The sequence below is a fragment of the Cetorhinus maximus genome, chromosome 6, assembly GCF_964194155.1.
Source record: "Cetorhinus maximus chromosome 6, sCetMax3.hap1.1, whole genome shotgun sequence".
NCBI classification, from domain to species: domain Eukaryota; kingdom Metazoa; phylum Chordata; class Chondrichthyes; order Lamniformes; family Cetorhinidae; genus Cetorhinus; species Cetorhinus maximus.
Window position 1 is genome coordinate 126,269,639 of NC_135884.1, and position 12,105 is coordinate 126,281,743.

General features: G+C 43.3%; 1 protein-coding gene across 1 annotated transcript in view; it reads right to left on the reverse strand.

Annotated features, from left to right (window-relative positions):
• Nucleotides 1–12,105, reverse strand: part of cpne7 (copine VII) — a 190,995-nt gene that overhangs the window by 73,937 nt on the left and 104,953 nt on the right. Inside the window, exon 6 of the mRNA XM_078544786.1 lies at nt 10,544–10,633. Within this exon, the coding sequence (XP_078400912.1) occupies nt 10,544–10,633 (90 nt within the window). The remainder of the gene's footprint in view (nt 1–10,543; nt 10,634–12,105) is intronic.

A 12,105-nucleotide genomic window follows, 5' to 3' on the forward strand; every position in this document is an offset into this window, starting at 1 on the left:
CACATCCCATGAATGAATTTTTTTCAAAGTGGCCGACTAAAAGGACACCCTAATAATTATCAGCCAACTGGATGTCAAAGAAGATTGTAAGGATAAACCCAGCAATTACAGACTAGTCAGTTTAACTTCAGTGGTGGGCAAGAGGTCTTAGTCCACATTGGGACCAATGATTTAGATCGGAAAGGAGATGTGGTACTGCAATCAGAATTTAGGGAGCTAGTTAGAAAATTATCAAGCAGGACCTCAAATGTAGTAATCTCTGGATTACTCCAAGTGCCACGTGCCAGTGAGTACAGAAATAGGAGGATAAGGCAGGTGAATACATGGCTAGAAAGATAGCACAGGAGGGAGGGCTTTAGATTCCTGGAACACTGGGAGTGGCTCTGGGGGAGATAGCACCTGTACAAGCCAGACAGGTTGCACCTGAGCAGAGCTGGGACTGAGCTCCTTGCAGGGGGTTTTCCTAGTGCCGTTAGGAGGGCTTGAAACTAACTTGGCAGGGGTGTAGGAACCAAGGAAAAATATTAGAGAGGAATACCAGGGTGCACAAAATACTGGGAGGGATAGATAGCACTAGAATAGAGAATAGTAATTTAATAAGTGAAGGCTGGGAAGAGTGTCCTCTGCAGTCGCCGTCGCCATGAAGCAGTCTGGGAAGAGTGTCCTCTGCAGTCGCCATCGCTGTGAAGCAGTCTGGGAAGTGTCCTCTGCAGTCGCCGTCGCCGTGAAGCAGTCTGGGAAGAGTGTCCTCTGCAGTCGCCATCGGCGTGAAGCAGTCTGGGAAGAGTGTCCTCTGCAGTCACTGTCGCCGTGAAGCAGTCTGGGAAGAATGTCCTCTGCAGTCACCATCAGCGTGAAGCAGTCTGGGAAGAGTGTCCTCTGCAGTCACCATCGCCGTGAAGCAGTCTGGAAAAAGTGTCCTCTGCAGTCGCAGTCGCCAATTGAAAAAAACAAAGAGTGACATCACAGGAAAACTGTAAGTTCATTGGTTGGTAAGTAACTGCTAGTTTGAACTACCTATTCTAAGTTGATTTCAGACTAAAGATGACTACTGGGGCCCAGGATCGGAGGCCTAACACTTCAGCTTCAACTCAGCAGAGAGAGCGAGTTCTAGTTGATTTTAAAAAGTGTATTTTAAATCTCTATTCTAAGTTGCTTTCAGATTAAATGGTAAATAGGAGAAATATTTCACAGATTGATAAACTGAAGGCCAATAGGAAATTTAAAAACAAATTGAAAAACTAATTAAATAAAATACAGATGCAGGGCCAGGCAGTGTTGTAGCTGCATGATGTGGGAGCTGGTAGACCCCATTGTGGTTCTTAGTGACCACATCTGTAGCAAATGCTGGTTGCTCGAAGAACTCCGGCTCAGAGTTGATGAGCTGAAGTCTGAGCTTCGGACACTGCGACACATCAGGGAGGGGGAAAGTTACCTGGATGCTGTGTTTCAGGAGACAATCACACCCATTAGATTAACTACCTTAAATTCGGCCAGTGGTCAGGGACAGGAGGGTGTGACTATGAGTGAGGCAGGTAGAGGGACCCAGGAAGTAGCACTGCAGGAGTCTCAGCCCTTGCCCTTACCAACAGGTTCGAGATTCTTGCTCCCTGTGTGGACGAGAGCGGGGACTGTAGGGAGGATGAGCAAACTGACCACAGCACCGTGGTACAGGGAGCCATTCAAGAGGGGGGAGAAAAGAGAAATGTAGTTGTAATCGGGGATGTTATAGTTAGGGGAATAGATACTGTTCTCTGTAGCCAGGATTGAGAGTCCCAAAGGCTGTGTTGCCTACCTGGTGCCAGGGTTAAGGATATCTCATCTGGGCTGCAGAGGAACTTGGAGTGGGAGGGGAAAGATCCAGTTGTCGTGGTCCACGTAGGTACCAACAATATGGGTAGAATAAGGAAAGAAGTTCTACTGAGGGAATACGAGCAGCTAGGGGCTAAATTAAAAAGCAGAACCAAAAAGGTAATAATCTCCGGATTACTACCTGAGCCACGAGCTAATTGGCACAGGGTCAGTAAGATTAAAGAGGTAAATGCGTGGCTCAAAGATTGGAGTGGGAGCAATGGGCTTGAATTCGTGGGACATTGGCACTGGGGAAAGAGGGAGCTATTCCATTTGGACGGACTCCACTTGAATCATGCTGGGACCAGTGTCCTGGCGAATTGCATAACTAGGGTTGTAGATAGGGCTTTAAACTAAATAGTGGGGGGGAGGGTTCAGTTGCATGGAAATATAAAAAATCAAAGTTTAAGGAGAGGGTAAGAGTGCAGGTTAGTGATGAGGCTGATTGTTACCAAAAAGTGAAAGGAAGGGAAAGAGTGTGTGAACGCATATTGCACCAAAGAATCATACAAGAGTAGGGAAAATTGACAATAGGGCAAACTTAAAGGCTTTGTATCTGAATGTGTGTAACATTCGGAATAAAACTAATGAGTTAACAGTGTAAATAGAGATAAGTAGGTATGATTTGGTGGCGATTTCTGAGACGTGGTTATAGGGAGAACAGGTTTGGGAGTTGAATATCCAAGGGTACGCAGTGTTTTGGAAGGATAGGCAGGAAGGAAAAGGAGGTGGTGTAGCTTCGTTAGTAAAGGAAGAGATCAGTTCTATAGTGAGGAATGATAAAGGCACTATAGAGCAAGACATAGAGTCAGTCTGGGTAGAAATAAGAAATAGCAAGGGAAAGAAGTCCCTGGTGGGAGTAATCTATAGGTCCCCAAACAGTAGTTCAGCAGTAGAACACAGTATAAACCAGGAAATACTGGGAGCATGTAAGAAAGGCACGGCAATAATCACGAGTGATTTTAATATGCATATAGGCTGGACTAATCAAATTTGCAAGGTTAGCCTCGAGGGAGAGTTCATAGAGTGTATTAGAGATTGTTTCTTGGAGCAATATGTTGTGGAACCAACTAGGGAGCAGGCTATTCTGGATTTGGTTTTGTGTAATGAGATGGGATTAATTAATGATTTCATAGTAAAGGATCCTCTAGGGAAGAGTGATTAGCATGCTAGAATTTCAAGTTCAGTTTGAGAGCGAGAAACTTGAGTCCCACACTAGTGTTCTGGAGTTAAACAAAGATAACTACATAGGCATGAGGGCAGATTTGGCCCTAGTGGACTGGACAGGAAGACTATAACGTAGGACAGTTGATGAACAGTGGAAGATATTTAAGGAGTAAAATATATTCCAAAGAGGAAGAAAGATGGGAAGAGGGGGAAAAAGCATCCATGGCTAAGCAAGGAAGTTAAAGATAACATAAAGGCAAAAACTAAGGCATACCAAATTGCAAAGGTTAGTGGCAGGCTGGGAGATTGGGAAACTTATAAAGATCAACAAAGGGTTACTAAAAACATAATAAAAATAGCAAAGGTAAATTATGAAAGAAAACTAACGCAAAATGTAAAAACTGATAGCAAAAGCTTCTACAAGTGTATAAAAGGAAATAGAGTAGCTAAAGTGAATGTTGGTCCCTTGGAGGATTAACTGGGGAGTTAATAGTGGGGAATGCAGAAATGGCAGAAATGCTTAATCAATATTTTGCCTCAGTTTTCACGGTGGAGGACACTAGTACCACCCCAATAGTAACAGGTAGTGCAGAGGGTATAGAGAAGGAGGAACTTAGAACAATCACCATCACTAGGGAAAAAGTACTGAGAAAACTATTGGGATTAAAGGGTGACAAGTCCCCAGGACCTGATGGCCTACATCCCAGTGTCTTAAAGGAAGTGGCAGTGGAGATAGTGGATGCATTGGCTATAATACTCCAAAAGGTTCCAGTGGATTGGAAAAATGCTAATATAATGCCCTTATTCAAAAAGGGGGAAGGCAGAAAGTAGGAAACTATAGACCAGTTAGTTTAACATCTGCCATTGGGAAATTGTTGGAATCCATTATTAAGTAAGTAGTAATGGGGCATTTGGAAAGTCAAAATGCAATCCATCAGAGTCTGCATGGTTTTATGACGAGTAAATCGTGTTTGACTAACTTGCTAGAGCTCTTTGAAGATGTGACAAGCAAAGTGGATAATGGGGATCCTGTAGATGTAGTATATCTGGACTACCAGAAGGCCTTTGACAAGGTGTCGCACAAAAGATTAATACACAAGATAAGATCACACGGAGCTAGGGGTAATATATTAGCTGGGATAAAAGATTGGCTAACCAACAGAAAGTAGAGAGTCGGGATAAATGGGTCTTTTTCTGGATGGCAAGCTGTAACTAGTATAGTGCCACAGGGTTTGGTCCTTGGGTCCCAACTACTTACAATCTATATTAATGTCCTGGATTCAGGGATAGAAGATACTATAGCTCAATTTGCAGATGACGCCAAAATAGGTGGGAAAGTAAGTTGCAATGAAGAAATAAGAATATATGGATATGGACAGGTTAGGTGAATGGGCCAAAATTTGGCAGATGGAGTTTAACGTGGATAAGAGTGAGGTTATCCATTTTGGTCGGAAGAATAAAAAGGTGGCTTATTATTTAAATGGAGAGAAACTTCAGAATGCTTCAGTGCAGAGGGATTTGGGTGTCCTCATGCATGAATCGCTGAAAGCTAGTATGCAGGTAGAGCAGGTAATAAGGAAGGCAAATGGAATTTTGGCATTTATTACTAAAGGAATAGAGTATAAAAATAAGGAAATGTTGTTGCAACTGTACAGGGCATTGGTGAGTTCGCACCTGAGTACTGTGCACAGTTTTGGTCTTCTTACTTGAGGAAAGATGTAGTTGCATTGGAGGCGGTTCAGAGGAAGTTCACTAGATTGATTCCAGAGATGTGGGGCTTGTCTGATGAGGAGAGATTGAGCAGTTTAGGCCTATATTCGCTGGAGTTTAGAAGGATGAGAGGAGATCTAATTGAGGTATATAAGATACTAAAGGGGAAAGGCAAAGTAGACATGGAGCAGATGTTTCCCCTTGTGCGGCATTCTACAACGAGAGGCCATAGTTTTAGACTAAGGGGTGGTAGATTTAAATCAGAGATGAGGAGGAATTACTTTTCTCAAAGGGTCGTGAATCTATGGAATTCACTACCTCAGAGTGCAGTGAATGCCGGGACGCTGAATAAATTTAAGGAGGAGATAGACAGATTTTTAATTAGTAATGGGTTGAAAGGTTATGGGAAGAGGGAGGGAAATTGGAGTTAAGGCCGAAATGAGATCAGCCATGATCGTATTGAATGGCGGGGCAGACTTGAGGGACTGAATTGCCTACTCCTGCTCCTAGTTCTTACGTTCTTATGTCGGGGTGAGGGAGAAAGTAACAAAATCTAAATCAGGGTTACTGTGCATGTATGTGAATGCATGGAGTATAGTAATTAAGATTGCGGGGGTGGGGGGGTTACAGGTGCAGATTGCCATGTGGAAATATGATGTTGAGGCAATAACAGAGACCTGGCTCAAGGAAGGGCAGAACTGGGTGTTAAATATTCCTGGGCACAAGATGTTCAGAAAAGATAGGAAAGGAAGAGGGGTGCCATATTGGTTAAGGAGAGCATTGCAGTGCTGGAGAAAGAGGACGTCCCAGAGGGTTCAAGGACAGAATCAATTTGGCTAGAGCTAAGGAGCAAAAAGGGTGCAATTACATTGCTCGGTGTAGTTTATAGACCTCCAAATAGTGAGAAGGACATAGTAGAACAAACTTGCAGGGAAATTGCAGAGAGATGCAGGAATTATAGAATAGTTATAATGGTGGACTTTAATTACCTACATGTATACTGGGACAGTGGTAGTGTAAAGAGCAGAGAGGGGCAAAAGTTCCTAGATTGTATTCAGGAAAATTTTCTACAGCAGCATGTGTCCAATCCAACAAGAAAAGACTCACTGGTTCTTGGAAATGATTAAGTATCAGTGGGGGAACATTTAAGAGACAGTGATTATTGTATTCTACATTTTAGGATGATGATAGAAAAGGATGACAGGCAATCCAGTGTAAGAATAATTAACCAGATGAGAGCCAACTTTAATGGGGCAAGAACGGAGCTGGGCCAGATCGATTGGAATGAAAGATTGGCAGGAAAAACTGTAGCTTAACAATGGGCTACCTTCAAAAAATAAATGGTTCAGGTGCAGTCAAGGTATATCCCATCAAAAGGGCAAACAAATCCAGAGTTCCCTGGATGAAAAAGGAGATTGAAATTAAGACAAAGGAGAAAAAAATATCCTTCTGACAGGTGTCAGGTAGAAAACACAATTGAGAATCAAGAGGAATACAGAAGGTTCAGAGGGGAGGTGAAAAAGCATATTAGAGAAGCGAAGAGGGATTATGAGAAAAGACTGGCAGCCAACATAAAGGGGAATCCCAAAGTCTTCTATAGGCATATAAATAGCAAAGCAATGGTAAAAGGAGGATTAGGGCCAATTAGGGACTTAAAAGAGTTTTTACACATGAATGAAGGGGCCGTAGCTAAGGGATTAAATGAATACTTTGCATCCATCATTACTAAGGAGGTAAATGCTACTCAGGCCATAGTGACACGAGGAAATTCTGTCATTAGAAGGGTTCAAAATTGAGAAGGAGGAAGTTTGAATAGACTGTCGGCACTTAAAGTTGACACGGCACTGGGACCAGACGAAACGCATCCAAGGATATTGAAGGTGAGTGGAAATTACAGGGGCACTGGCCATAATTTTTCAGTCTTCCCTAGACTCAGGGAAGGTGCCAGAGGCATGGAAAATTGCAAACATTACATCCTTGTTCAAGAAAGTTTGTAAGGATAAGCCCAGCAATTACAGGCCAGTCAGTTTAAATTCAGTGGTGGGCAAGATTCTAGAAACAAGTATTTGGGATAGAATTAGCAGTCACATGAAAAAATATGGGCTGATAAGGAAGAGCCAGCATGGATTTCTAAAGGGAAAATTGTGTTTAACTAACTTGCTGGAGTTTTTTTGAAGAGGTAACAGAAAAGGTCGATGAGGGTAATGCTGTTGATGTGGTGTACATGGACTTTCAAAAGGCATTTGATACACTGCCACACATCAGAATTGTGAGAAAAGTTATTGCTCATGGAATAAAAGGGACAGTAGCAACGTGGATACAAAATTGGCTGAAAAATAGGAAGCAGAGAGTAATGGTCAATGGATATTTTTCAGGCTGGAGGAAGGTTTGTAGTTGAGTTCCCCAGGGGTCAGTATTGGGTCCCTTGCTTTTCCTGATATATATTAATGATCTAAATCTTGGTGTGTAGAGGACAATTTCAAAGTTTGCAGATGAAACAAAGCTTGGGAGTGCTGTGAACTGTGAGGGGGACGGTGTGGAACTTCAAGAGGATATAGACAAGTTGGTGGAGTGCGCAGATAGGTGGCAGATGAAGTTCAATGCAGAAAAGTGTGAGATGTTGCATTTTGGTAGGGAGAACATGGACAAACAATATAAAATAAGGGGTGAAATTTTGAAGGGGGTGCAGGAGCAGAAAGACTTAGGTGTAAATGTGCATAGATCATTGAAGATGGCAAGACAGGTGGAGAGAGCAGTTAATAAAGCATATAGTATCCTGGGCTTTACTAATAGGGGCATAGAGTACAAGAGCAAGGAGGTTATGCTGATTTTATATAAAACCCTCGTTAGCCCTCAGCTGGAATATTGTGTGCAGTTCTGGGCGCCACATTATAGGAAGGACGTGAACACATTAGAGAGGGTGCAGAGGAGGTTTACAAGAATGGTCCCAGGGATGAGAAACTTCAGCTATGAGGATAGATTGGAGAGATTGGGACTGTTCTCCTTGGAGAGAAGAAGGCTAAGAGGAGATTTGATAGAGACATTCAAAATAATGAGGGGGCTCGGCAGAGTACATAGAGAGAAGCTGTTAACACTCGTAAAAGGATCAAGAATCAAGAGGGGGCACAGATTTAAAATGATTTGCAAAAGAAGCAAATGTGATGTGAGAAAAAACATTTTCACACAATGAGTGGTTCAGGTCTGGAATGCACTGTCTGAGAGTGTGGTGGAGGCAGGTTCAATCGAGGCATTCAAGAGGGCATTGGATGATTATTTGAATAGAAACAATGTGCAGGGGTATGGAGAAAAGGCAGGGCAATGGCACAAGGTTATAATGTTCATTTGGAGAGCCGGTGCAGACACAAAAGGCTAAATGGCTTCCTTCCGTGCTGTTAAAATTCTGTGATGCTCAGTTGTGTTCTACTCTCTATGGTAAAGCCCACATTGCAGCAGGTTTGTCCCCGATTCATGGGTCTCATCACATAAGATCCCAGCAAAGTGTGGAGCTGCCATTCATTCTGTGCCATTTGCAATCGGCTGCAGTCAGAGGCAGAGATGAAAGGTGGGAGGGAGGTGGATGCCTCCAATGGCTGTTGGACAGCAGCCAGCTCGCCACTCCAAACCTTCATCCTCCCAGATGAATGGTCATGGCTGACAAGGGCTCATGCGGTTAGCCTTTCTATGCTGCCAAGGCAATGGTCTCTCTGCAGAGTCTCGAAGGTGGTGGAAACAAGTGGAAAAGTGTACAAGTGAGGATTCTTGCACATGGCTCTCATCACCCTGGTCAAAGAGCAATGTCACCATTCACATTCATGTTTAAAGGGAGGAACACCCATTTTCGTTAGGGAGAGAGTTCCAGGATTTTGACCCAGCGATGGTAGTGGTCGAAAGTTTGGAAAGTGATGTCTAAGGAGGCTTGGGGAGTTCCTGTAGTGCATCTAGATGCTACACACTTCTGCTAACCATGAACTCCACCTGCCCGAAAAGATCCTCCTCCCACTTTGAGGGATCTCACTGACTGACTAACTGTGTTTTTAAGGTCAGATTTGAATAATGATGCACGTCACCTTTCAAACTCATTCCACCACCTTCTAACCACCCCACCCTTCATCCACCGATTTCCCCCATCACCATTGACCGCCCAATATCACCACTCCTCTCCCCTGTGTCAACCTTGAATCTCCCCCGATTACCCTGAACCCTATCACGATCCATCTCCACAGGGCTTCCCTCCACTCAGAGCTGACACCCATTGCCCGCCCTGACCCTGCCCGCTCCTATTATCAAAACTACCTGCCGAGTTCCCTCCTATCACCAGTACCCTGGGTTTACCCCCTAGCACCCCACCATCAACACCACCGACCCTGTCCTCAGATATTTGCCCCCCTTCCCTGGACATTCCCCCTCTTTCCGAGACACTCTATCCCACCTCCCCCAAACAATCACCCTTTCCCGGTAAGCCTACCTCCTCTGTCCTGCCTTCACTCCACCCTTCCACCATCCCCCCCTTCCAGCCTTTGCTTGCCTCCCTTGTCCAGCCTTGGCGCAGTGTTTGCTAATGGCACTCAAGTGAAGATATGCAAGGTACCCAAGAAGGAGAAAGCAACATCTATGGGCGTAAAAGCCGTGGAAGAGTTGAAGCTCGCTAGGTGCACATCACTTATATACAGTTGTAAAACTGAACATTCTAAATTCTCACGGGCAGGAAGTTAATTTGGAGGGTGAACTGAATTCCGGTGAGGTGGCCTTCTAATTAGCATGCATGAGATGCTAACGAATGCAAATGGGGTTCCCAACATTGTTCATCGAGAAACTCGACCCACCTTTAGGTCACCTTGAAAGTCAAGAGAACAAAATTTGCACAGTTAATCCCACCATCAGGAAACAGATTTTTGCCTCCCACCGAATTAAGTGCATCCACCCGCCACGATTCCCACCACTGGCAGGAGAATTCTGCCCATTGTTGAATCATCACCTGATATAAACTAAAGGAATAATACTAATAATCATTACCTAATATAAACTAAAGCCATTAAAACGTTAGAACAAACAAACACAATTGTGTTTATGTAGCATTCCACTAACTCTTGTTTTAGTAAACAATTGGATGAATGCCCACACCAAAATATTAAACAACATGACACAGAAATGTAGTGTTTACCCATTGATGACACTAATTGTAATTTCTAAACTGATATCTATGACTGTCGTATCAAGTCTCAAATCTGAAGGTAAAGGGATAGCAAGTGGCAACATTTTATGGAAGTCATACAATTTACGTATGTTCTATAGAAATTAATTTCTTGTCAAGAATAGACAGGTCATGTGAGGGTTGATGGATTTAAAAAGAAAAATCAAATATTATTTGCTCCAAAATTCAGCATTTTGGTCAACAAAATTAGCTGTGCCCATTGCTGATGGCTGACAACAGTGCACCTAACTTATTCGCCTTTGTGTAGAGGTAGATTTTTAGCTTGCTACTGATTTCAATGGGCAATACCAAAAAAGAGGGTATTTTTAATAATGGCCGGTTGATTTGCAATGTTGGCTTCACATCTGGGCAACAAGTTGAAAATCCGGTTCAAAATGCTGCTAGCTATTGTTGATTCCACTCCAATGATGCAGGTTGCCAGCGAGAGAAAGAAGTTGCAAGGAAATAATTAGAATCAACTGAACTTTTGTCCATATATAGTAATGGTGATTTTACAATAACAAACAGTAAGAATACATTCTGTTCTGACAGTCTTCAAGCGTTACATGTTATGTGTTAATTTGGCTCATCATGTAGAAGTGAGTATTCTACATCAATCTGTACCTTTAGCTGTCTCTTTTCATCACAACTACAAAGTGAGCTCAAGGAAACTTTGAAGGACTCCCACACAGGATTCAAGTTGTTCTTGATCATCTGGAGGAACAAAAAAAGAAACACTCATAATGTCAGACTGAGTACTAATCAAACTTATACAAACCAAAGGCAATGGCCTCGATCCTTACAATGACAGACAGCCTATCATTTTCATAGGGCTGGGAATGGCCCCACATCGAGATTGACATATGCAGGTTTCACAGAGGCAGCTGCCCATATAAATCAGCAGTTGCCTCCACTTATACCTAATTTTGGTGGCTCAGGTGTGTGAAACACGATGTGTGCAGATTAGACCTGGTAGGAGCAGATGTGAACTTTGTGAAGTCCTTTGGAGATGTGGGGTACCCTTTTGAATATGGTCCCACAACACCCCTGGGGAAGTCAGCTGCCCTGTGAGAGAGGTCAGGTGTCCCTTGGGAGAGGTGAGGTGCACCTTGGGATTGTTAAAATTAGGCATGAATGTGCATAAAAAATGCATAAACTCATTAACTGTCAAACTCATTGGAACTATCAATGTGTCAAAGGCAGCTGTCAGAAGCAATTGTCAAAGGTATCAAAATGAATTGTCAAAGGCAATTGTCAAGCTGTCAAAGTATTTAAAATTTCTGCCCTTTAATTCTTTGGAAAAAAATGTCTGGGGTGTTTAAAAACAGGTTATTTCACTCTGCCTGTTGATATAAGTCTGAGGTTTACCATTACTGGACTAGTGCTGCATGTCTGATTTGACAACCTTCCATTATCACGGTAGGGTGCCTTCCATTTCACAGTTTGATTGACAAGTGGTTATAGACTTTTTGAAGTGGGGCTATGAATTCCAATATTTATTTATATGAGAAATTAACCACATGAATGAAATTTATAATGATGTAGCTGAAGGAATGTAAATATAGCGAATGAATTTTAATGAATGAGTGTTTTTTTTTAACAAAAGCGAAATCTGCAATAGACACTTAGAAATTTATTTTATGTTATCTCAGCATGGGTCTAGAGGTCTGCCAATGGTGGATACTGGGTGAGTTGGCATGGTAGGTGTAAGGGCAAAGGGTGATGGCTGGGGGACATAGGTTGACATGAGTTGGCGCTAAGTTGGCATGGAGAGTATGAGGGGCCATTGGGGGTGGGTAGAGGGACATAGTTTGGCATCGAGGGTATGAGAGGGTACCATTGGAGGGTAGATAGAGGGACATAAGTTGGCATGGAGGGTATGAGGGCCAAGGGGGACAGGTAGAGGGGCATAGGTTAACATAGGGCTATAAAGGGTCCTGGGGAGTGGTTAGAGGGGCATATGTTGGCATGAGGGTGTGGAGGTATTAGGTGGCATTGGTTGGCATGGATGGGGCATGGGGAGTATATGATGTGGGAGTGGGGGGTCATGAGGGGTGAGGGCTGGAGGGCTGTTTTTTGTTTTATTGTTTTTTTTAAAATCTTGGACACAGTGCCAGAGCATAGAGGCAGGCCTTCCGCCCAGCCCACCTCCGCACCTAGCAGCCTCTGCACTCATTCCAAGGGTA